Source organism: Brienomyrus brachyistius, chromosome 20 (genome assembly GCF_023856365.1).
Source record: "Brienomyrus brachyistius isolate T26 chromosome 20, BBRACH_0.4, whole genome shotgun sequence".
NCBI classification, from domain to species: Eukaryota; Metazoa; Chordata; class Actinopteri; order Osteoglossiformes; family Mormyridae; genus Brienomyrus; species Brienomyrus brachyistius.
Genome location: NC_064552.1, coordinates 2,934,978 through 2,960,673, shown reverse-complemented (window position 1 = coordinate 2,960,673; position 25,696 = coordinate 2,934,978). Strand labels below are relative to the sequence as shown.

The window sequence follows — 25,696 nt, the reverse complement described above, 5'->3', positions numbered from 1 at the left end:
GATAGAGAGAGAGAGAAGGGGAGAGATAGAGAGAGAGAGAACAGCTGCCTGCAATTGCGTAACCACGGTGACTGTACTGTATGTTCAATTCGCTGAAATCGCACTTCCCAGTAAAAGGCTATTATGTGGTCCTCCCTCTGTGAACTGCACTGAACTCGCTGTGCGGCCGATCACTGGCCACGCCGGGTCGCGTGTGCCCCCCCCCACCCCACCCCTGGATGCTGTGTCTGGGTAAAAAAGAAAATTCGCCGCGGGCTCATTGCTTGTGGTAACGGGGCTTTTCGATTGAAATCGCGGTTGAGTGAAGTTTCTGCTTGACGGAGGCGTTTCGCGGAGCATAAATAAATATAAACACTGCTGGTGCTGATTAACCCATAGAGAAAACTCCGCCACAGTAAATTATAGGACTTGAGATAAACGAAGGCTTGTTTGCCAATTGCGCAAATGTAACAGTACATAGGAACGATTCAGCTATCACATGTACCGTCATTCTCTCCTTTGACAGGAACACACACACACACACACACACGTTTGTATTTATGCCTTTGTGGGGACTCACCATTTACTGTATCTCTACGGGCTATGACGACCTTAACCCCCACCCAGCCCTAACCCTAACCAAACAACATACAGGACTTCTGGCATTTATACTTTTTTGATTGCATTCACAGATTATTATAAAATTGAGTTTGAGTTTGTTTCACATTGTTAAGTTTTTTTCACATTGTGGGGGGGCATTTGGTCCCTACAGAGTAATAAATTCATCGCCCACCCCCCCTCCCGCTTTGGATTTCCATGTATAATCCTGGCTGTTTCATAACCCTAATAGTCCTTTTCGATTTTTCTTCAATACAGGCGAAGTGAGTTTGTGTCTCTGGCTGGAGCCCCGTCAAAGTCTCGCATTAAAAACCTGCCCTGACTGCAGCCGGCCAGCTGACCCGGCTGCGACGCTGCGGTGGCACCTGCGTCAGTTCGCGTTCTGAGCCTGTAAGCAGCACGCAGACTTCGCCCGTTATCTCTTCACACATGCCGTCGTCCATTTGTGAGCCTGAAGTGAAGCACTGGAGAAGCCGTTCATCTTCCTGGAAGCAGCGCATGACAGCAGCGTGAGGAGCTGAGGTGTGATTTTTATACCCCCCACCCAGCCATAAATGCGGGCGCAGTGGCTTCTACGAAGCCCGTCCGGTCGCCCACCTGCCCTGCTGCACGCCGCTAGCGTTTCCTGCCCTGCATGGCTGCAGAGGCACGCCGATTCTTGGTAAGGCTGTTGTTTTTGTGGGCCGCCCGGGGGGGGGATGGGGGGGGTGAAAAAAAGCAGTGCTGTTTTGGTAAGGTGAACATCACTCAGAGCCAGGTGTACTGTAGCTGCGCCCCCCCCCCCCCCCCTACAGGGACGGAAGCAAACTTCATCACTCTGCCCACCTCAACCCCCCCCTCACTCTCTCACTTGCTTTTTGTTTTTTTGCAAATAAACAGAGTCTGTGAGTTTTCTCTCATGCCGCGTGTGTGTTTCTCATGGTTGTCGTGTGCAGTTTGGGGGACTGCCAGGAGAACAGCCTCTGCTTTGCACGCACACACACGCATGCACACACACACACACACACGCACACACACACACACATTCCGTGTATACATGCTACACGCAGATGCACACTCACAGACAGGCACTGAGACTCAGGTTAACCCTGTAACCAATAGCTATGCTTCATCGGCACTGATTCTGCACCCTTGTCCCGGAAACATTCGCACATGTGAGGCTCCCCCGGGGTTTTAATTACTTGTCCCTGTACTGTTCCCCTTCTTAAAGGGACCTCATCCCCATTACAGAAGCTTGGCTCTTATCATGCAAGAGGCCGATATATATCATGACACAAGGCAGTGACCCTGCTCTGTCCCACCCAATCTGCTCTCTCTTCCTACCCAATCTGCTCTCTCTTCCCACCCAATCTGCTCTCTCTTCCTACCCAATCTGCTCTCTCTTCCCACCCAATCTGCTCTCTCTTCCCACCCAATCTGCTCTCTCTTCCCACCCAATCTGCTCTCTCTTCCTACCCAATCTGCTCTCTCTTCCTACCCAATCTGCTCTCTCTTCCCACCCAATCTGCTCTCTCTTCCTACCCAATCTGCTCTCTCTTCCCACCCAATCTGCTCTCTCTTCCTACCCAATCTGCTCTCTCTTCCCACCCAATCTGCTCTCTCTTCCCACCCAATCTGCTCTCTCTTCCCACCCAATCTGCTCTCTCTTCCCACCCAATCTGCTCTCTCTTCCTACCCAATCTGCTCTCTCTTCTTACCCAATCTGATCTCTCCCCATACAATCCACTCTCTCCACCTCTCAGTCCAGGTATTTCTGACTCCATCCCTCCCCATGTGTCACAAGTCACGTTTCTGAATCACCGCCATTCCTCCCCTGTCCCTGTAGTTATGACCCCAGAGGATGACCCCTCATCAGTTGCCATGGAAACCATGCGAGCGCGCACACATGCAGCATCGGGTAACGGATTTGGCATGTGACAGGCCACAGATGAAGAGGCGGAGGGCAGGAACAGGCCGCTGCACATGAACTGAGAGTATCTGTGAGCCGCCGTGTGGGTCACTGGGGGGGGGGGGTAGGGGGTAGGGGGGGCTGAGGCCCAGACTTTGCATGCCGGGCAGGCAGCTGGGGGCAATTCAATTAAAAAGCCTTTTCCTGGAAACAGGCTCCTGACGGCACAGAAGGTATGTAGGGAATGGAAACCATGTGTAAAACTGAGGGGGGGGGGGAGGGGGCCCCACCCCACTGGCTGTGCGCAAACACACAGCGGCAAAAATGAACAGACACACATAGCATTTCTATAAAATTACGTTTCCCCCAAAATAATTCTCCATAAAATGGTCCCCACAACATCAAAATAACAGACACACACACACAAACACACACACACATGCATATACATGCAGGCCTACCTCTGCCTTTCAGAGTAAAAATCATACCCACATCCCCATTCCCCGTACACACATATGCAGCAAAACCACAAGCTCTATTAAAGAATCTGTACTCCTTTCATCTGCCCCCCCCCCTGCCATCCAGGGGGGTGGGGGGTTCTGAGGAACCATTCCCGCTTTGACAGTGAGCCCCACCGAGAATGATTAGATAGCGCTGATATCACACGACGCGTTTTATCACAGGATATGCTTGGTCTCTGTTTATGAGAAGCAGCTTGACTGCTTATGAATTCAAGTCCTCATAGGGGTTCAAACCTCCTCGGCGTGATTTGGGTCAGCTCTGCCAGCATGCCGGTGACCTGCCTGGGGCAGCGTACGGGGGGGGGGGGGGGGGGGGGGGGGGGAGTTAGAACAGTGCCAAGGTCCCCTGAATGACAGGGGCCATAAAAAATTTGGAACATTATTGGTTTGGTTTGGTTTGGTTTGGGGCCCTGATATACTTTCATAGTGTTCAGAATTTGTAGCAGTGCCCCGGGAACTGTTTAATGCCCCCCACTGGGCACCAGGGGGGGCTGGGGCAGGCAAGAACCCAGCGGGCCTGGGGGGCAAGCACCACACGAGCTGGCAGTTCGGGACATGATATTCCGGCCTAGGGGCGGGGGTTGGTTTCTGTGCTACCTTCAGGATGAACTGACACAGAGGGCCAAGGTTTCATTACAAACCGGCAGCCATCTCACAAGCCTTGCAGTCTGAGAGTGACCCCCCCCCCCCCCCCCCACCGGTGGTGACTGCCCCTTGCCCCGTCTTCCTCCTGTCTCCATATCCCCACTGGAGGCATCTCCAGCCGTTCTGCTGAAGCACTGCATGAATCGCCCCAGTGCTTGAAACAAGCTTAGCCCAGCGTGGAACAGCACTGCATTCAGACAGGCGGGCAAGGAAGTAGGCAGGCCAAGGAGAGGCACCCCACCCTACGCCAGTCTGCCCCCCGTGCCTCACCCCCCCAATTCGACCTCTAAAACTGTGGACTCAGCATCGCGTGCAGCTATTGATCCATCTCTTTATTCTGCTAAATGCCCTACCCTCCATGGAAATTCTCCCATAGACGAGACCCTGGTGGGCTGTAAAGCAGTCGCTCCTTCACCTTCGGGATCAGCAGAGAGCCAAACCATCCGGAAGTATGATGAGAAGAACACCGTTTACTGTAAGGGCTACATGCTAACGCTAGTACTAGCGTTTGATGGAGACGGGGCTATCGCTGCCCAGGACTCCGCAGGGACTATGCGTGCCTGTATGTGTGTGTGTGTGCGTGTGTGTCTGTGTGTGTGTGTGTCTGTGTGTGTGTGTGTGTATGTGTGTGTGTGTATGCATATGCTGAGATAAGCTGCCCCCTGCTAGCTGCAACTTGATTTCCACCTTTGGCACACTTAAAAGGCCAGACAGAGCCGCCACTCGCCCCCCCCCCACACACACACATGCGTGAGTGTATTTACAGCCTTGAGGATGCGGGGGGGTCTGTTTGGGAACACCTTGTCCTTGGTGTTCTGAGGGTTTCCTGACTGGCACCTCTGTGTGGGGGGGGGGTTCTTTTGGTTGTGATGATGGAAGTCTGGGGGCGGTGGTGGTGAGGTGGGGTGGTTTGGTGTAGGAATTAATTGCACCAGAGTTTTCTGATGCGGTAAGAGGAATTAAATCAACGACAAGCGTGACTCACCTAACCATATGTCCCTGGGTGGCAGAACTGGCAGGAACAAAACAGGGTAGGATAGGACAGGACAGGACAGGACAGGACAGAATAGGATAGGATAGGATAGGATAGGATAGGATAGGATAGGATAGGATAAGATAGGATAGGATAGGATAGGAGAGGGCAGGGCTGAGTAGGACAGCATAGGACTGGACATGCCAGTACAGGACACATATGTTCTCATAAGAAGTTTGTTGTATTTTATGTGCAGTTTGTATGTAGTTTCTCATGTGTGTCATAACTGCATGTGTATGGTTGTATCTATGTGTGTTTATCTGTGTCGGTCTCAGAGTGTATGTCTGTGTTCATGGTTTCCTGCCTTTAGTGGTGACGGATTTAAAAAATAGCTCCACATAACTACAGAAAAACAGTCATTGTGGGGACATGTGCACCAAACAAATGCCATTTTTAATCTCATCTGCTGAGACATTCTTAGGAATTTTCATCTGTTTTTGAGTTGGGTTCATTTGGGGCAATAAATTGATAGTCAGTGAGACGCCCTGATAAGAAAACTTATGTGTATCCCATGAACATATGATTTGACTGAATGTGATGGACCTCACATGCACACACACACACACACACACACACACGCAAACATGCACTGACATGCATGAACACAGAACACATGCATGCATGCACTGACATGCATGCATACATGCACACACATACATGCACTGACATACACACACACGCATACACATACTAACATGCATGAACACAGCACAGCACGCATGCATACATGCACTGACATGGACACATACATGCAAACACACATATATGCACTGACATGCACATGTACTGATATGTATACACACACTGACATACGCATACATGGACATGCGCTGACATGCATGCATACACACATACATACATACACATGCACACGCAAGTATGCAAACAGGCATGCAGACATGTACACAAGCTCTTTTCCTCTCACCTGGAAGAACTGTAGCCCCCGGCGTGGGACCTCATCGGACACCACTTCCTCAAACCGGCCCAGTAGAGCAGCATTGCGTGTGTCGATCTTGAACTATTAACAATACCAACCACTTCTACCTGAAAATGCAGAGACACTTTACGAGTTTATATTATTGCTGCTGCCTGCAGACTTTGTTACATATTTATCCATCCATCCATCCATTTTCCAAACCGCTTATCCTATTGGGTCACAGGGGGTCCGGAGCCTATCCCGGAAGCAATGGGCACGAGGCTGGGAACAACCCAGGATGGGGGGCCAGCCCATCGCAGGGCACACTCACACACCATTCACTCACACATACACACCTATGGGCAATTTAGCAACTCCAATTAGCCTCAGCATGTTTTTGGACTGTGGGGGGAAACCGGAGTACCCGGAGGAAACCCCACGACGACATGGGGAGAACATGCAAACTCCACACACATGTGACCCAGGCGGAGATTCGAACCCAGGTACCAGAGGTGTGAGGCAACAGTGCTAACCACTGCGCCACCATGCCGCCCCGTTACATATTTATGTTAATTTATATTCTGTTTTATTTTCTGTGGCGAAAGGAGGATATACAAAGTAGGAATTCCATCCTACAGCATGTTTTCTGTGCATATGACAGTAAAAATATCTCTCCTAACTGCTACAGAAACCATCTGGTTTCTCCCTAAACCTACCAGTTCCTCTCAGAACCATAGTTTGGGTCACACACATCTTAGTACACGCTCATGGAATGTTCTGGTTAGAACATGCCACCGTCCAGACTGGTTTGAGTCAGGGGAGAAACATTAATGTCAGAACAGATTGTGCTTCTAAGTCACACAGCCGTCACCTTTTACCTGCCTGCCAAATTTTTGTACATGGATTGTTTTTATGAGGCTGGATTATTTATTTTTTACGATGTGAAACTGTGTTTAACCTCGGGAGCATGTCATCCTCTAGGGCCCCTCCCACACCAAGCAGCTTTTCGTCCCTCTGAAGTTACCTGCTGCTCAACACCATCCAGACAGTATGAGATGAAACCAGCAGAAAGGGTTAGGGTTAGGGTGAGGGTTAGGGTTAGACAGCTGCTTCAAATGCAGTTCAAAAAAACATGGTGAAAAAGGAGACCGTGTTGTGTTGAGGAAGGGGGGGGGCAAAGTCTGCACGGACCTGGGCTAGCAGGAGGGGGGGGGCACCGTCTGCACGGACCTGGTCTATCCCGAAGCTCCTGCAGACACCGCGCCGGCGTGGGGATGCCTGGCAGGTTGGGTGTTCTTGGCCCAGAACACATCCTGTGTTTAGTGACTCACCGGCTGACTCAGTCGCTCCTGGTCGTTCTCCTTAAGTGAGCTTTGCAGACTCTCTGGTGCCGTGTGGCCGAGGCGGGCGAATCGGCTTCAGAGCCCAGTGCCGGGGTCACGGCCCGTCGAGGCACTTCGGTAGTGACGACATGCAGCTCGCTAGCTAGTGTGCCTTGCGCACGTTGTGAGAATGAGGTGGAGCTGATTCAAAGTGGGTGGAGATAATACTGGGGAAGGCGAGGCCAGTTCTAACACAGCAACAAGCACTGGTCATTGCACACAGGTCATGCACATCCATCCAGCAATCTCTCTACCTGTGGGGGACCACAGAGAAACCACGACCCTGATTTCTGTGAGATGCATGGGTGATATTTCCCCCTCAGGCTGCCCGCAAAGCCCGCCACACACTGTCCTCATTCCTGCTCTCTGCTGCCCTTCTCCATGTATCTGCAGCCAGCATGACCAGCTAGCAGGGGGATAAAATTGCCACAGTGTCAATCACTTCCAGCTTCAGCAAATAGGGATGCAAGAAACTAACCAATAGCAGGCCAGCCGGCACACAGTAGATCCCACCCACTGGTGGCTTTTCTCCCTCTTCTCTCCTGCTCCTCCTTCCCGCTCGGAACACCGACTCCGTGCTTCTCTCCTCCAGCAGATGGCCTGAGCACACAGCGAACCGGATTCTTTATTTCAAGTGTGGCCGAGTGTGTGAATAAGTGCTCTGGTTGGGAATTTGCACATTTTTCAATGTCAAGGATTGTTTTCTTTTCCTCACGCCAGCAAAGTCAATCATTAATGGGAGGGGGGGGGGGGGGGGGGGGTGGGGGCAAGTCAGCTGGTCCAACCTTCAGCTTTAAGCAGACGCACTGACGTAGGAGTTGGGAGGGGGCTGGCAAAAAATATGAAATATGTCAGGGGGGGCCTGTGATGCCGAGAACCTCGGGGTTATTTTAAGTGGTAATTCATCTGGGGGGATCACTGGGGAGGGCAGAACAGACACAATTTCAAATTCCCGGCACCTAGAGCTGTTACAAGCCAGCACGGCTTTTTCATAAAAATAGGCCGACCTTCTGGGATCCTGGGCGGATCCAGAGGAGAGCAGATACGGCGGCTCGCCTCCGGCCTCTGGTCCCGGACGGGATTCCCTGGAGAAATTAACTTCCCGTCGGAGCGCTCCGTCCGGGAAACCATTCTAGAGCACAGCTGGCTAAAGTCCACATTTCTCTTTGCACAAGAACAGCAGCCAGACACCGGGATCTAGAATAACGAGGCTTAGAACCTACAAACACAGAAATCCTGTCTGTTCCCGAATGATCTCGAGTCAATGAGCTTCTTTCTCTAAATAGGATAGATATGGCTGACAGGATGAAGAAGTGTGGATGTGAGGGAGAGGGTGGTGGGGGGGTCATGTTTGAACAAGCACAGGAAACAGGGAGCTGCGCCCAGGCCATGTGACAGAGAGGGTGGTGCCTGTTTATGCTGGGTGCTGGTCTTGCAGACAACCTACTGGGTCACGGAAAGGCCTGAGCAGGCTGGCATTTACTGCAACATCGCAGAGGAATCAGACTGGGCACTCAAGTCACAGCTGGGACAGGCAGGGGACTGGTGAGGCCCTCGCATGGGGCATGAGGCCAGCGTGACTTTGTGGAGATAAAAGATCAAATGATTATCTAAATGCACGAGTTTGCACTGAAGCAGAATAGGGAAAAAAAAATGAATAATAATAAATCACACACAAGAAAGGAATGATTTTGTAAAAATAGTGCTCTTTAATATAAATTATTGAAATGTCTGAAACAGTCTATAAATATAAATATGTGCAAAGTTTCCTTTTTGTTTGCTTTTGTTATCTTTTGTGTTGGTTTTTCAGATCTTCAAGCTTGTCCTGCCAGAAATCTGGCCGCCATTACCAGGAACTCTTTATAAAAGACTGGAAAATGAACACATATCATCCGTCATCTGTTTTCATACATGTAAACATTGTCTTAAGAACAAAAAAAAAATACGAAGTACGGAATCTGTGGCTCTTCCTCTGAGGGGGGGGGTCTGCTTTCCCCTTTTCGGTACATTCATTAACAAGCACATCAGGCATCCTACTTGTGAAATGAAATGCGGCACAAATGTGTCACGCGTGGCTAACCTGGCAGATAACGGCATCTACCGGGGACACAGAACGAAACCCCTAAATTACTGAATGGGCTGGGGGGGTGGTGGTGGCGGGGGGGGGGGGGGGGTTTGACGTCTCTCTCGGGAACAATGGTGTCATAGACATCCTCCCCCCGCCCCTGTGTTGCCTGGCCCCACCCCCAGCCTCTTTTCACAGATCGCTCACTTTCTGCGCCGTTATAAGACCACTCTCTGTTCCTCCTTTTGGAGTGCCAGCCCCACCAGCCAAATTTGGGGGAAGGGGGTAGAGGGGGCAGAGACAAGGGGCTAATGCACAGGGGGAAAAAAAAAGCCCCCGTTCCGAGTCCTTCTTCCAGTCTCATGGCCAAAACTGGCTGTGGTTCCTCAGAGAAACACCGAGACCCACGGCTTGGGTCTTAAATCCGGGGTAGGGGGGGTTCGGCCATTGGGGGGGGCGGGCTGGTGGTGGCGAGTTCAGGCTACCCCCTCCCAGCTCCATTTCCTGGCCACATATGAGGCAATTGTGGTTGGCAAGCAGCAGTGGAAATGTGTGTGTCACCACGGACTGCTGGCTCCAGGGCTCAGCGAGTCAACAGAAGCAAATCAAAGGGAAGAGGGATCCCATCCTTCCACGAGAACTGAACAGGCAGCCATAGCAGCATTCCCGACATTTCCCCCGGCAACATCGTCCCGGCGTCTGCTACACATATGCCAGGTTGCTGCAGCGATGTGGAGGGGGGGGAGGGGGGGGGACCTGTCACCTGGGCGGGCGGCACCTCGTCCGGCGTCTGGCATCGACTCGAGTTCTTCGCTCCTCCTACCCATCCGAGGCTAATGGAAGCCAACCGGACGGTTCTTCACCAATTGGGCCTCCTTCTGTCCTTCTGTTCCCATGCTCTGCAAGTTTCCTCCCTCCCTGGAGGGGGTGGGGGGGTTAGCATTAAGTCAGCGGAATTTTGTGGTTGGACCTGGGGCCCATGGACCGAGATCTTTAGATGGGAGCATCATAATCCTCCAGGAAGTTCTTCAGACCCTGTGGCAGCTGCTCCCTCTTGCTGGAGACGTCCAGGTGCCCGTTGACAGTCTTGCGGCACAGGTGCTGCAGCGAGGACATGCTGGTGGTGAGTGGCCGCAGCAGCTCCAGTGGGATCTTCTCCATGCCGGTTTGGATGAAGAAGGTGCTGTGAGGTCCCGCCTCGGAGGACATGTAGTGGTGCACCAGCTTGAGCACGCAGTCGAAGCTCGGAACAGGCGATGGGGCCATGGGGTCCGTCTGCAGGAAGAAGGAGGTGCCGTCGAATTGGATGCGCAAGTTCTTGGTGCCCGACGTCGTCTTGACACTTAGCGTGAAGAAGTGTCGGTTGTCCGAACTGTCCCGCACCAGGAAGGTGCCGGCAGGTTCCGCACTGAGGAGCCCGTTGGCCTCCTTGCCACTGACGGCACCCCAGTAGAAGCCGCTCTCCTGCAGTTTGTGCATGACCTTCAGAACCAGCTGGTACTCGGGCTGCGAGCCGAACATCTTGTATCGGTCTTCCTGCAGCTGAGCGCCAGTGTCAAAAGGGCTGCTGCTCATGACGGGCTCCAGCTTGCTGTAGGTTACCATGGCGCTACACCCACGCCCTGCGAGCTGTCCCGGCGGATGCCGTGCGGGGCCCCGCGGCGGGTACGGGCAGCCAGGAAGCAGGCGGGCACCGCTGTAGCATCCAGGGCGGGTGGACGTATTGGCTCTGCGGTAGGCAGCTGGAGGGTGGGGAGAGAGCAACAGAGGTCTGAGTCAGAGAAAAAAAGATCGGAGGGAAACTCGGGCCAGGATGCGTTGGTAAGCTGGAAAGCAGCTCGCTTACCCCTGACAGTAATTCACTCTCCACTGGTCGTGCAAGGTGTCATAACGAGAGCGCAACAAAGACAGTGGCAGCGCGCAGCTTTCGAAAGCCGAGCCGACGTAGGATGGCGACTCTGAACCCAACGCCAATGATGCAACTGAAAGTTTACTGAGAGTTCAGCCGAATTCCGCTAGGTAGCTGTTCGTCTGTCCGGGAATCACCGATCCGGATCTCCCAGGTCTCCTGCAAGCTAGACGTGTATGTTTGCCAAGTTCATTAAACACCTATGTCAGTGTGCAAAGCGCTCTCTGCGGTCATGGTGCACATACTTCACATTCATTTACTCCATTAACTGATTTCTTTACGTGCAATGGGCAGACTCTCCAATCAGCACGGTAAATTATACTCCAGCAAGCTGTCTGCAGCGAATGCCGTAAGGTCTATTCATAGAGACTGAATCCCTTTGGGGGAGAGGTCCCCCATTTCCCCCTCACCACTCGCCCTTTTCATTCCGCCAAGTTAGGTGAAGTTGCCGTCTAGCCGGACGGCATTCAGCGGCCGCAAAGCCGGGCTGCGATTGATCGGCACGCCGCGATCGCACGATGAGGGAAGCGCTTCAAAAACACACAGATCCGAACGCTTCCAAAATGATTTATCGATTAAATTCCTCAGTTCTGCATTTCAATCGCTAATCTCCATTCCGTCGGCGGTAAAACATGCACAAACCCACGGAATCGCAGACGCGGGCATGTAGATCGCATTTACTTTACAAGAACATGCAGAAAAAGTGCAAGTTTGCTGAGCAGAGCAAGAAAATAAAGAGCAAAGGAGAGGCGCCTTTACCTTGACGGTGACTTTTTCCTCCAAAATGGAAGATGTTTTTTCGGTTCTGTTTGGAAGGGAAAGCATTCAGATGGCAAGGCGCCCGGGAGATTGTAAGGTCCAGTGTTTCCGCCGGTCACTGATGGCTGGAGCCCGTCAGCGCTGCCCGCCGCTATATACTCGGCAGTGACACCAAGTTGCGTGTGAGCCGCACAGCTCTACCGCTTTATAAATAAATGGCTCCACCCCCACATCTTCCAGTAAGGAAAAGAGAAATCTTGTGTTCTCTCTTTCTGGAAAGAGACAGAGAGGCATCTTATAAATATTCTCTCTCACCCTCCCTCCTCTCTCTCTCTCTCTCTCTCTCTCACACACACACACACACACACACACACGGTTACAACCCCCCCCCCACACACACACACACACACACACACACACACACTTTCTCTCTCTCTCTCTCTCTCTCTCTCTCTCTCACACACACACACACATAAATAATCATCTCGACTGCTTTTTTTTACTCGAACGATTCCTGGTATTCACACAGAGAAGTGTACCCCTCCCCCTCTCTATTCTTGCAAGGTGAAAAAGTTAAAACGAGCCGGGCTGCTGCATTGCGCGGACAATGACAACATTACTACCTACCTATTGCTCGTAACAGATGTGAGTACTACACTGTGGAATTATAAGTTAAATATAACTACCAATCGTAAGACCGGTATTTAGAAATACGACTTATATGTACTAAATAATACAACACACGTTGCATACAGAAAACTCGTTTAAAAACATTAATTACTGGCAAGCTGTAATTATAATTCATATTATTAGTGTTGCCTAATGTTAGCTTTTTTCGTCATGCATAATTAATGGTTGCCATTTTCTACATGGTTCTCACTGTAGCCCAGGGTTTGCAGACACCCCCCGCATAGTATTATGGGTTTTGGGTGCAAAAGCAAGACAGACCCCCCAATATTGAGAAGGGAGGAGGGGCAATCTCCCTAATATCATATATAATATTATGCTTGGTTTACAAAAAAACACACATCGTATAAATATATCTCACCATATAATTTTAAGTATTTTTAAATTTATCTTTCTGATAGTTTTCACCTAGGAAGCCCCTACCCTCGGTTAATTAAATTCTTAAAAGCATAGTTGGTGACTTGTATAGTTGGGAAACGTGCCCCGGGCTGGCGGAGAGTCACAGATCTGCGAGCGATGAGACAACAGACGAGCGGAAAAGCGCTGCACGGCTTTGTATGTAAATTTAACTCATAGAAGACCTCGTAGCATAATCAACAGTTAATCAATAAAAGATTAACTAGAATTTAATTGTCCCGTGTCGATCAGATTTCATAAAGATTATCTTTATGCAAACTGCAACTAGCTTGGTTAGTTAATAGCATAACACAAATTGCAACGCTGATAACGCAGCGGTAAATAGCCATTTACAAATGCGTTCGTCACAATTCTCATCCCATTGTGTTTGAAAAAGAATGAGTAAGAAGCTCATCAAAAATGGGAAACCAGACATTCGGCATTTATTTGGAAAACACCATAAAGTTACTCAATTACCAAAAACCGGGAGTGCTGGGAGAAAGTACCTTTTATTGCAAAATTAGATTAAATAAATCCCCTATATTTACTTATATAACTCTCATTGTCGATATTTTATGTGTGTTGTGTTTGTGCCAGTGACATGAATATTAGTGAAAATGGAAAGATGAATATCACTATATATTGTAATTGTAACAGAAATAGTTCACGAATAAAACTTATAGTGCGACTACAGAACCGCCCTATAACTATAATGCCAGGTGACGACACACCTCTGACCTGGTACACCCCCCATAATGTTAATATGAAAAATACGCCCCTGTTCTAAACACGTTTATGCGCCGTACTTCACGGTTTAATACGGAACAAAGAACGCCCCCTACTGGAATACTAATCTCAGCAAATGAAGTCGGACAGTTTCTGTTCCTGACTGTTGTGCCAGCTACCGTCTCTCGTAAACCGCCACGATGCATGCCATGCATAAAAATAAGTTGCATAAAAATACCATGCATAAAATAGGCTACATGCATGACAAAAATCAGTTATGAACTTTTTTAATGATTAATTACTTAAGTCTTGTTTTCTACCCGCAAATTGAAAAAAATGTAAGGCGTATGGTTATTTTGAACGACTGTTTAAACTGGCTCACAGATTTAAAATGGGTTTGTTAATACCACATCGCTTGTAAGTTGTCTTAAATAATTGAACGAGCCGTTCCCCAGAAGTCATGTTGTAATTGTGATATTGAGTAATAGTTTACTAATAGCATGACACATATTGCCAGTAATTTTCAAATAGGATAATTCTCTTGTGAACTCTCCGAACCACGTGTTTTCACCTTAATATATAAATCTGGGAAAACACTTTGTTGTGCAATCTATACGAGCATTTTATCCAGCCCTTATTTCCGCAGAACTTCAATAATTTCGCTATAATTTTGCCTGAAAAATAGCGACCTACAGGAACAATATATTATCGGTTACTTTTCCTTGGCTAGTACAGAGTATGTTGGCATTAACATCACGTTGAGATTTTATGCGATTTGTAGCCGCACATACAATAATGCAAATTATTGGACATTGAAGGTCTAGTGGAAACTCGACATTATTTAAAATGTCATGCGTGGGTTTGTAGCAGATGCTTTAGGGGAAATGGTGCAAAGCATGCTATTTAGTGATGTAATGCTATTTTTCCAGTTAATTTGCACGCCGTTTCCTCCAGGATGTAAGGGTTACTCCAGTGAATGATGATAAGCAAAGGCTTGGCGCAGAGCTCCCTCCATGTTTCTGTACAATAAAGTTTCCTTATTCAAAGTCCTCCAGCGTAATGGCGGCTCCCATGGCGTGGAGGAGACTCGGGTATCCGGCTTTGGCGCCGGCCTTGTGTTGTGTTTTTAACCGCATTTCAGACAAATGCTTTCGGATGCGGGATAGGAGAAGGAGGTAAGAGGCAGAGGAGCACGTTTCTCTGCTTATTTTATCTGTGAGGTGTTCTTTAGCTGTACATGTCACATGTGGTGTCATTGCACTGCACCCCGGGCGGCAGTTTAAATCTCCCAGATCGCGCTGTGTCCGGATATTGTGCAGCTTGACACTGACATTGCTGTTAGTGGCGAGACAGTATGTCTGTCTGTAGCTATTGTTTGAAAAAAGGCGATCATGTGCCTCTAAGCGGAAATCGCCGTAATGGATAGTCGTCTGATTTTTGCAGTAACCAGCTATGTGGAAGTTCTGAGCCTGGTTTTGACACTTATTCTGTTGTGTGCTAAAGCACACGGCGCGTCCCTTTTATTGTCAAACGTTCTGAGTCGTTTTGGGTTTATATATGCAGGACAGGTACCGCCCAGTCGTAGGAAGTAAAGCTTCCTTTCCGATGTTCTGGCAGATTACGGGATAAGCAGGCCGGTCGTTAATGGATAAACATGCACACTTGGAAATCAGTCGTGAGGACGATTTACTGAAGAGGATAGGGACTGCGAGGATTGTAATGCGCTGTGTTGCACACTAACCTGGTGATAAGTTTATAAGTATCACTCTCCCCCCACTGCTCTAAGGCCAGAGACTAGCTCTTTCTGGAGGAGATCCTCAGGTGCTCCTAAGCCATCTGAAAGGGATTATTTTGTCAGCATGTTCTGGTTCTGCTCCAGGGACTGCACCCGCTGGGACATGACTGGAATGGCTTGTTTGCAAGATGCCCCGACCAGTTCGGGAAATTCTCCTGAATTTGTAGAAGCAACGGCTTCACTTTGAGGTTTCTCCAGATCCTCAGACCGTTCACCCTGCACTCAGTGACCCTCATTTTGAGCTCCTGGTCTCTCAGTCAGCACCCATAGATCATGACCACAGCTCTGCACAGAGACACAGTCAATTGCATGCTTTGATCGTGTTTGGAGAGGGGATATCTCGTGGATTCTCTTTGGAGGATTCGGTTTAGCTAAGCTTTCCCAAACCTCAAACTCGGTCCTCGGGCCCCACTGTCCTGCTTGTTTTCCAGCTCTCCCTGCCCCACACACTGCTGATTACCTGGATCAGGTGTGTTCAGTCAATCAGAAGCTGAAAGACAGCTGGGACTTGTGTGTGGGGCAGGGATAGCAGGAAAACAAGCAGGGCAGTGGGGCCCGAGGACCGAGTTTGAGAACCACTTCCCTAAGTGAAAGGCCTAATTCCCATAAAACCCCCCATCACCACCACTTTATGCTCCTAAATCTCCTTTAGCACACTAACTGGTGGTGGTTGCAGCAGATGTGGTGAATGGCTGCATGATGGCTGCCTGTCTTGATGGATGGCAGAAAAACCTGTCTTCCTTTAGGGGGCTGGGCTGGGGTGGGGTTGGGGTGTCATTTGAACCCTTCCCCAGAAGTTTTTGTGACCCTGGCTGATAGACGGAGGCCAGAGGAGGAACCATTGGAGGTCATGACACAATGAGGGAGCTGCCTGCTGAGGCTTCAGCGGTAAAGCTTGCCAAATGACTTGGGGTGGGGGGGTTGAATGGATCTGAGGGTATGCCGAGTGCATTGGAAAACAGGTCATCTAGGGGGAATGGATGGGCAAGGGAGTTCCCCTTATTTCCAGAAAATTTGCGTAAAGGTTCTCTGGGGGGCCGGCTGGGTGGATCCAGCCTTTCAACTCCTTGGAAAGCATGAAACGTCTCTGCTCCGCTTCAGTGCTAGCGATGATGCTCATGTTTGTGCAATAACATTGTTATTGGTGTTATTGCTTTTCGTTTCAGTGCTGCTGAACTCTCACTTGCTCGGAGGCGGTTAGTTTTGGGTTCTCACAGCTGGAATGTGAAGGCGGGTGGGGGGTGGAATTGCTGGAATTGAGTGGTTTTGGTTCGCCGTGAAGTTCCAGCATGGTTATGATGTCACCTCACCTGAGGATCTACCATGCTGCCCCTGGTGGCCTGTACAGAATTTTCTCCCAGAAACGATGCCTCGCACTCCTCTTTGCTCTGAATGAGTATTTGCAATAGTTCCAGCACTGGTATTTGTTATGCAAAACAGGAGATATCCCCCCACAAGGCACCCCCACCGGCCCATGAATATGTGTGAAGGATTTTTATTTTAAATAAAAACGAAAACCAGTGTTGAGCATAACTGGACTCCCTGCTGCGGTGGTGAGGGTTTTGTTGACGGCACCTTTTTTGGAGTGGATCTCCGCCCCTTTTTACAAACGCCGAGACGCCTGTCATGCCAGGTCTGCAGACTTGCGGCCAGGTGTTTTTTAAAAGGGCAGGTGACATCACACTTTGCATTTGTGTTTATCGAAAGACCTTAATCTGAATGAAGTCATCCCTCTGTGTCAGGCTGGAGCCTGGAAACATCAGAGCACCTTTATTTTGGACTCCTATACCATTCACGCTTGCTTTTGGGTCTTGTTTCTTTGGAGCGTCATCAGCTACCACACACTTGCTATCTCTCCTGAAAATGGGTTTGTGTCCCGCTAGGGCCCAGCTGAACGTGGGTTTCAGTCCCGCCAGGGCCCAGCTGAACGTGGGTTTCAGTCCCGCCAGGGCCCAGCTGAACGTGGGTTTCAGTCCCGCCAGGGCCCAGCTGAACGTGGGTTTCAGTCCCGCCAGGGCCCAGCTGAACGTGGGTTTCAGTCCCGCCAGGGCCCAGCTGAACGTGGGTTTCAGTCCTGCCAGGGCAAAGGCTGCAGGTTCTAAGCCAACTAATTGCATATTGACTTATTTAGCAGAAATGACTCGCTGAGCCATACAACTTTGCATGGGGACCCCCCCCCCCCCAGTTCCTTCCCTCCTCTGTTTCTTGTGTTTTCCCACTGGAACGACCAGTTGTGGTTCAGACAAAGGCATTTTAACAGCTCTTGTCCAGTCATGCACGGTAGATTCCCTGGTCAGACAATAGAGAGCAGCATGTTTTGTTGTTGGTGTGACACACCCTACTTCCCGCTCACAAACGCCCAAGGGACAGCAGTGTTATTACTGTCGTTATTTATGTGTTTGCTTGACTGGCAGCTTTGTCACAAACTACTCAAACTTCCACATTCTGCCTGGCTTTGTTAACTGGAAGTTACGGCATGAGACGCATGACTGACACACGGAGTCCTCCAAGCCCGGGTGGGATCTGCCTCGCTAGCCTTCCATTCTTCTGCTTAGATGCTTTTGTTAAATATTTGACGATGACCGCCCCCCATCTTTCTCCATTGTGTCAGGTTGTTCCAGTTTATCCAAACCCCATTTTCATCTAGCTGGAAACCTTTCCCCTCGTCTTTATACTCCTTGTAAGTTTCACCTGGGTGTATCGTATTTTGCAGTCGGAAGCCATTGACCTTAGAGTGTGGACATTTCTAGCGGTCTTACCGACGGGTGCTGAAGCAGGGCCGGCCGCAGCTTTGTGCCGGTGATAGCTAGGGTGGGGCCAGTGACAGGCCCATAGGAAAACTAGCATGTAGTGTGACACCAACAGTCAGGATACAGAAGTGTGGCAGGCGCTTAATGAGGCGTGTGTAATTTCATTTTCCCGTTAGCCTAATTATCGCATTAGTGATGCCTGACAGTGCCATACATGGTTTTCATAGTTTCATAGTGTCTCACTGATCAGCTGCCTGTGCCAACTACTGTTCACCATGTTAGCCTGTGTAATAGACTCAGCATCAAACATTAATAGATGACAGTAGCTGTTTTCATCATGTACCAGGTGGTGTTTGGGTCCCTGTCTACTCCAGCCTGTCTCAGGCGGTATTTGGATCACTGTCCTCTCTGACCTGTCCCGAGCGGTGTTTGCACCCATGTCCTCATTGTGTGTGCTCCATCCTAGGTCCTCATTGCTCCTTCTTGCTCCCCTGCTGGCTGAAGCAGAGCCTGTGACCCCCCCGGCCACGTCGAGCCGCCCCAGCGTGGAGGGGCTGCCCCCGAGGTTCCGCTGGTTAGCTGAGCATGCACCAGCCTTCCGGGTCCCTGGAGCCCAAGTCCGTGTGCTGCATTCCCCTGCCGAGTTCTACCAGGTCATGAAGGTCAGTGTGCCCGCCTGCCTATGATTGTCCAGGTGGATATGTTTTTATACCTTGTTGGCATTAAGAACATGTTGTACTATTTATATAAGCCACACCTAACATCACCCATGCGCACGGCTGCCGTGAGCTGGCAGAAAGGTGACAGTAAAAGATCTGCTCTGTGTTTCTGACCGGTCTCTGGTAACCTATCCTTTTGCTTACCAAGGCCACGCCTGCACAAATATCCCTGCACGAGACTGGGCTCCCTCCTCCGTTTTCTTTGCATTCCTTGGTTCCGAGTGAGCAGGAAGCCTTTTGCCATTTTTACAGCCATATTTCATCTCTCGCACACCTTTGCCACTGTTTGCAGAGCCAATTTATACTTTTACGTGGAATGTGGATCAGAGCACTGTCAAAGGAGCCGTCCTTTGATAAAAGTGACACAGGCTCCGAATCGAGCTAAAAGACAACATGACCTGACAGGACGGATGTTGGGGCTGCTGCGCTTCTGGCCCCATGCTAAACCAGTCACTTCCCGGAGCGATTGATTGTTTCTTTTTAGTATAAAAATCCCGTAATGCCATTTACGCGGCGGCTCGGTGACCTGCACGGCCTGTCCTTTCGATTGCAGCAGCCGTGAGGATGTGACAGTGGGCTGAAGGTTGCCTGTTTGCTGCCTGGCCGGCTCTGTGCTCTGTGCTCTGTGCTCGTCCTGGGCTGCAGAGCTGCCCTGTGGGGAGTTTCACTCCGTGCTGTTTATTTCTATCCTGTGGGAAGCTTCCCGTAACCCGGCGCTCTCACTAACCTGAAGTGACACCATACAAAGGAGAGGGTGTAGTTCATGGCGATGGTGAAAGGGGGTTTTCTTACAGATGATAACCAGTTTGGATGTTGGCCGGACGGGCGGTGCTGTGCACATCAAAGTGTGTCAGATAACAAAGTGTCTGTGTGCGATATGACTAGTGCGGGCCGCCTTAAGTGCCTGCCTGGCTCAGGGAGACACGGGATACTTTGGAAAAGCGCACGTCACCGCACCAACAAAGCCCGTGCGTGCGCAATGTGCTCAACGCCGCCGTTCTCCGACAAGGTCGTTAAACGTGAAAGCAGGCATTGTTCAGATCACGTATCACGCTGATTAGATATCTGGAACACGCCACGCATGGAATAAAGGCATGTTTATGGGGGATTTTTTTTTTTGGGTTCCTGTGGAGGAGTCGAGCCGCCGCTTGCCCCATCCTCTTTTCTTGGACCCTTCGGACCCCGGCATTCCAGTCTTTCTCGTGCGCTGTGGGGTTTGTAGCAGAAGGTCATGGAGTGCTGCTCTTTTCTGGTATCATAAGCATCATGCCAATGCCAGAAACTGTGGCTTAAGAATTGTTACGGTGCAGATCTGGATGGCAGCAGCATGCATGTTCTGTACACACAGGGGTGAGGGTGAATTCTGATGTATGTCTATATATGCAAATACACGTATTGCATATACGCTAACTCCTCCTATAAATAGCTGAGAAACCCCCTCAGCATTAATGTTCGTCCGTACGTCTGTCCTTCCGTCCCCTTCCTCTGTTACAGGGTCATGGCGCCCCAGAGCCTGTCCCAGGAAGTATTCGGCTTGAGGCAGGATGCCTCCTGGGCGTAACAGCTGTCCGTCAGACTTAAATATCTGATTCATTTTCGGGAAATACAGTGTTTACATCCTAATGCAGACTGGCAGCCTCAGGCTGGAGGGAGGGGGGTGGTAAAGTGGATCCCAGTGGGCTGGCATCTGCACCGGCGTGTTCTGACCCGTGCCAAACGGACCCGTGTTTCTCTGAGAGGCGCCTGGCCTCTTCCTGGATGCCATTTAGCCCCGGCCCAGTCCGAACACTCTTCCCTGAGGCGAGACGACTGGCTGGCCTTTTTATTTTTTCTTTTCATTTTTTTTTCTATATCAATGAAGCTTACAGTCAGAAATAGGACCCAGTGAGCCGGGAAATGCGTTTGTGGCCGCCTCACAACGGCCAGCCGCCCATCGATCTGAAATGATATACGTGCGTTTGTGCGCGACAGCATTCGCCATGGATTCCCATTGATTGCAGCGCTGGACTTAGCGGTACTCGCTGTCTCGCTTTACTTACCTGCTTTTCCGTTTGTTTTTTTTTTTTTTATCTGTTTTGATTCAGGCACGCATTAAGACGGCCAAGAGCAGGGTGGTGATGGCCTCGCTGTATCTTGGGACGGGACCCCTGGAACAGGAGCTGGTGAGCCTGGCCGGGGTGCTGTCTGTCTGCCTGGCTGAGATGGAACTGAGAGTTCTCCAAATTCATGAGTCCTTTCCATTGGCAATGCTTGGAGATAGTTCACTTCACAGTTCAGTTCAATATACTTCAATTCATAATTCAGTTCAATTCAATTTGGTTCAGTTTTATATAGCGCCTTTCACAACCGAGTTGCCCCATGGTGCTTTACACGGGTGTGTTGTGGTACGTCACGTCATTAAGGCAGAATAGTGCAAAAACAGGGGAAAACAAAAAATAAATGAACAGGGAAGAACAAAAGCTCCAGACCTCCCACTGCCCAGCCTTGTTTATAATATATATTGTTTTGTAGACATTCCAGGGTTATATAATTATATGTACACCGTGACCTCCTCACTCGCCCCACCTCCTCGTTGGGGCTCTGCAGGTAGACTGTCTTCAGGAGGCTCTGGAACGTTCACAGGACACAACCGGCACCTCTGGCCTCTGCGTCTCCATCCTGCTGGACTACACCCGCGGCTCTCGAGGTGCGGATTCTGCCGGCGGTTAATACCTTCCTCAGCGCCCATTTAGCTTCCGTGTGACTGGAGGGGTGGGCTCAGCTTGGGTAACGCCTTTCTCTGCTCATCATCTTCTCGTGCCCTGGACCTCATCTTCTTTGCCTGTCTTTCGCCTGCCGAGGTGCTCAGACCCACAGGTTGTCTCAGAAACTGGAAGCTGAAAGCAGGAGGCTTGAAATTCCGCCGTGTGCAGGAATGGTGCCACGGGGGTTTATGCTCCCAGGGAGGTTATCTGCGGTTCATGCACTGTTGTGCATTCTGGTTGCATCATCTGGAAATATGTTGCAGTTCTTATCAGCATTAATCTAGTTCTGCATATGTTGGACATGTCATGATGCTGACTTGCTCTCAGCCGTTCATTGCTGAAGCAGGTGACACCCAGTACAGGTTTGCATTATTTATTTATTTTTTTATTGCTGCTTACCCCACCCCCCCACCCCTCATTCCCTATCTTTGTGCAAATGCTGTGGGGGACAGTGGGAACTGAGAGCAGAGGTGGAACGCCGTGAGCGTGATCGGCTGTGTCTAAGTGGCCCGGTGGCACCTTGGTGTAGTATCAGTTACCATAGGCCAGTCCTGCGAGTGGGTGGGCCTTCCAGCATGTGTGGAGGATATTTGTGCCACGTTGGCGACGTAGCATGTGAATTCAGCGTGTCCGCGCTTCTCTCTCCCTTGCAGGTACGAATAACTCTCGCTCCATCCTGCTGCCCCTGCTGCGCCGCTTCCCGCAGCAGACCCGTGTCGCCCTCTACCACACGCCCGATCTGCGGGGACTGCTGCGCCTGCTCGTCCCCGAGCGCTTCAACGAGACCATTGGTGTGCAGCACATCAAGGTCTACCTCTTTGATGACAGCCTCATCATCAGTGGGTCCGTATCTGTCTGTCTCTGCCCTCACCTGCCCCCCTGTCACGCTGCCCTTTCTCTCATACTCCTGTACTTCTTTATCAATGTGCCATGCACATTTCCTCAGGCTCTTCTTGGGTCAGGCCACGCCTCTTTTCCGTTTGTTTGGCTGACGCCCTTCAGGGATCAGCGGAAGTTGTAGCCATCCCAAGAGTGACGGGAATGCTACCGTGGCACATCTTGAGCGTCTTGTCCTTGTCTCTTCTGCAGAGCCAACCTAAGTGACTCGTACTTCACCAACCGCCAAGACCGTTATGTCCTGCTGGAGGACTGCCACCAGGTGGCAGACTTCTTTGCTGAACTAGTGAGCGCCGTGAGTGATGTGTCGCTGCAACTGGGGCCGGATGACAGCGTGCGCATGGAGGAGGGAATGGTGCACCCGTACAAAGGTGGGCAGCGTCAGGTTTAAAGCCTCGGAGATGCCCCCTGTTGGCAGCAGTGTTACCATGGGTTTTTACAATTGTTTTATATTGACATTTTTGGTGAGACGGTCATAACTCCTCTGGCCAAGCTCTGGGGTTGTGCGTATAAGGTTTTGCTCGAGTCAGACCTCTGGTGTTTGCAGCTTTCTGCAGTTTATCCGTAAATCCCTTATCTTTGGCAGTTTGTGAGACGTGCATTTCTTGGTAGAGATCGTAGTGGCAGTGATGAGTGGAGAGCAGAAGCGGGCCCAGATGTCACTGGGTAGCGGTGTAGGGACAGATGGGCACAGCAGGTGCGACAGCATCCTTCAGGCAGAGCCACACGGCCTGCATCCCGGATTCTGCTTAATTTTTAATCAGGCTCCCAGAGCTTTACTGTAAGTGTTGCCCCTCTCACTCATTCATCCCGGATCTGATCAATTCACAGCTGATTGCTGCATGGTGAGTGAGTGTGGGTGTGAGTCAGTGTGTGTGCGTCAGTGCGTGAGTCAGTGTGTCTTTCTGTGTGTATTAGGCCTGCACGGTTTTGAGATTTCTCTCATGATTCTTTCGTATTATTTGCATTTCATATCGTCTTTACGAAGACGGACCAAACACTGTGATTGTCACTAATTATACACTTAATTATGACACCTTCAAACAAATGTTTTTTGCTCCAAATTCATCAAAAAAAAAATTATCCACACAAGCGAACGTGACCCTGCTTTGGCGTCAAGCACGACATTTCTTCGCCTTTCTTCTTCCTCACTGTCACCAGAAGGGTCCTCATGTTTTCGAAGCTCATTCTTTCACCATGTCACACACTTCTGACTTTTCTTTTCAAATCCGCCTCCCATTCCTGTGCACAGTGCGTCATGCAGTGTAATGCAGTCCCTGTCATTTGTTGATGCTGCCTATGGAGAAGAAGGCAGAGCTTGATTTGATACAACGGATGGTCCCGAACATGCGGACATGGAGGAATCGCAGTCATGTAGGAGTGAGATCGCACAGGCATGTGAATCCAGATCGAGATTTAAAGATGATTAATCTTGCAGCCCTAGCGTGTACGGCAGTGCACAGGCTCCGCCTCCAGCCTCACTCGGCCAGCCGCTCTCCTTCACACATGCACGCTCTCGCTCTCCCACTCCAGTACAGCGGGCGAAACCCGATCCTCCTCGGTGCCAGTAACCGATGCTTGGCCTCCTGTTCGGCTGCCTTTACTGTACATGCTGGGTCCCGGGGGGTGGGCTGAGTTACTATATATAACCCAGCCTGGCTTGGAGGGGCTAGCCCCCAGCTGACCTGACCTAACCCCATCCCACTGCGGGTCGTCAGGCTGTGACCTCATCGTGCTGGTCTCTGATTGGCTGTAGGGCAGTGCCGTGATTATTTATGCAGTAAACTGCTTGTTGCTGTGTGTTATGGACCCTGGTGGCTGGATATCAAAGTGTCCTCCTGACACCCTCCTCCCCCCCGCCCCCGGTGCAAATCTGTTTCTGGGCAACACCCTTGTTTATCTGCATTTCCCGACAGGAGACCCCAGGGAATGCAATGGGTTGGGCTGGGTCAGGAGGTGCCGGGGCGGGCGTGCCCCCCTTCCTGCGGTTTGGCCGGCTCGCGTCTCCTCGCCACGCCTCCTGGCTCTCCTGATGCCTCCTGTTTCTGTACGCCTTTTCCCACTCAGCTAATTTATGGGCTTTAGGGGTCAGTGCACTGAGATTGATAATGGAAGATAAACAAGTTTTATATGTGTGCGTGTGTCCGTCCCAGTAACGTGCCGGTATATGAGAGTGCCCCTATGTGCCTGTCCCGCCCCCCCCCCCCCCTGAGCAATTTCTGTAGTTCCTTAGACCCTGGACCCTGCCCCCCTCCCGCTAACTCTCTTGTTCCCGCTGTCCCCCCTGACTCCGGCTCACTCTGCTCTCCCCCAGGTGACCGTGCCCAGTTTTCCAGCTCATCGCGCTGCAGGATTATGGAGGTGGTGGACACTGCACGGCTCCACCAGCGGGATGCAGACTCGGCGGCCCACGGAGACACCTGGGTCTTCCCGCTGGTGCAGATGAAGCCACTGGGCATCCAGCTGGACGAGGAGGCCACGGTGAGGCTGCTGACCGAGGCCGGCCGGGATGCCACCGTCTACCTCACGTCCGGCTACTTCAACCTGACGCGCGCTTACATGCGACTGGTGCTGGCCACCCGTGCCGACTACCACATCCTCATGGCGTCGCCCGAGGTCAATGGCTTCTTTGGCGCTAAGGGTGTGGCCGGTGCCATCCCTGCGGCCTACGTTCACCTGGCGCAGCAGTTCTATAACCAGGTGTGCCAGAGGAGCCAGCAGCACAGGGTCCGGCTGCAGGAGTACCACCGTCAGGACTGGACCTTCCATGCCAAGGGTAAGTCTGGTGCGACGGCCCTGTCGCATGTCACAATTGATTGTTTTAATTTTGATGCTATAGCCGCAGTGTTAAACTAACCCCCCCACTCATACAGTGATGCATACTTCGTCTCCCCCGCCCCCCAGGGGGGGTTTCCCAGCAGTGCCTCCCGGGACGTGTGCCTGGCCTGGCTATGAGCAGTTCTGTGCGTCCTCTTCCCCAACAATAGCAGGGAACTCTATGTGCCAGTCCCTCCATCCTGCTGCCCTTCATTACCCACTTTGCATTACACCCCCCCGAGCCCCCTCCTCGGCTTCCCCAGGCCAGCTCTCCATCTCTCTCTGTCCCTGGAGCTCGTCCAGCCCCGTCGGGGGCTCAGCATTCCTTCCAGCCCGACACAACCCTAAGAAAACAGCACTGCTGCTGGCCGTTGGCTTACAGGAAATGAAACCCCCCCCCCCCTCCCATCACCACCCACCGAGCCGATCAACAACACTGCCTGCCTGCTC

At 50.9% G+C, this 25,696-nt stretch overlaps 2 protein-coding genes across 9 annotated transcripts in view; one reads left to right on the top strand and one right to left on the bottom strand.

The window, feature by feature from the left end:
* Positions 1–8,668: 8,668 nt before the first annotated feature.
* socs3b (suppressor of cytokine signaling 3b) lies at positions 8,669–12,001 on the bottom strand. Its single transcript, XM_048986811.1, has 2 exons — positions 11,716–12,001; positions 8,669–10,789 (listed from the first exon to the last, which is right to left on the bottom strand). The coding sequence occupies exon 2, from the start codon at positions 10,650–10,652 to the stop codon at positions 10,041–10,043; it is 612 nt and encodes a 203-aa protein (XP_048842768.1). The 5' UTR covers positions 10,653–10,789; positions 11,716–12,001; the 3' UTR covers positions 8,669–10,040.
* Positions 12,002–12,225: 224 nt separating this feature from the next.
* The window catches only part of LOC125715388 (CDP-diacylglycerol--glycerol-3-phosphate 3-phosphatidyltransferase, mitochondrial), a 27,178-nt gene continuing 13,707 nt past the window's right edge, over positions 12,226–25,696 (top strand). For 2 of the 8 annotated variants that reach the window (XM_048986801.1, XM_048986800.1), the window contains exons 1-8: positions 14,096–14,699; positions 17,931–17,999; positions 18,536–18,731; positions 20,873–20,950; positions 21,375–21,474; positions 22,186–22,375; positions 22,622–22,800; positions 24,744–25,205. In XM_048986801.1, the coding sequence (XP_048842758.1) occupies positions 14,584–14,699; positions 17,931–17,999; positions 18,536–18,731; positions 20,873–20,950; positions 21,375–21,474; positions 22,186–22,375; positions 22,622–22,800; positions 24,744–25,205 (1,390 nt within the window). In that variant the 5' untranslated portion in view covers positions 14,096–14,583. Of the gene's footprint in view, positions 12,361–14,095; positions 14,700–17,930; positions 18,000–18,535; positions 18,732–20,872; positions 20,951–21,374; positions 21,475–22,185; positions 22,376–22,621; positions 22,801–24,743; positions 25,206–25,696 lie in introns of those variants that run through there. The other 6 variants (XR_007384044.1, XM_048986802.1, XR_007384043.1 and 3 more) reach the window with 5 other exon arrangements.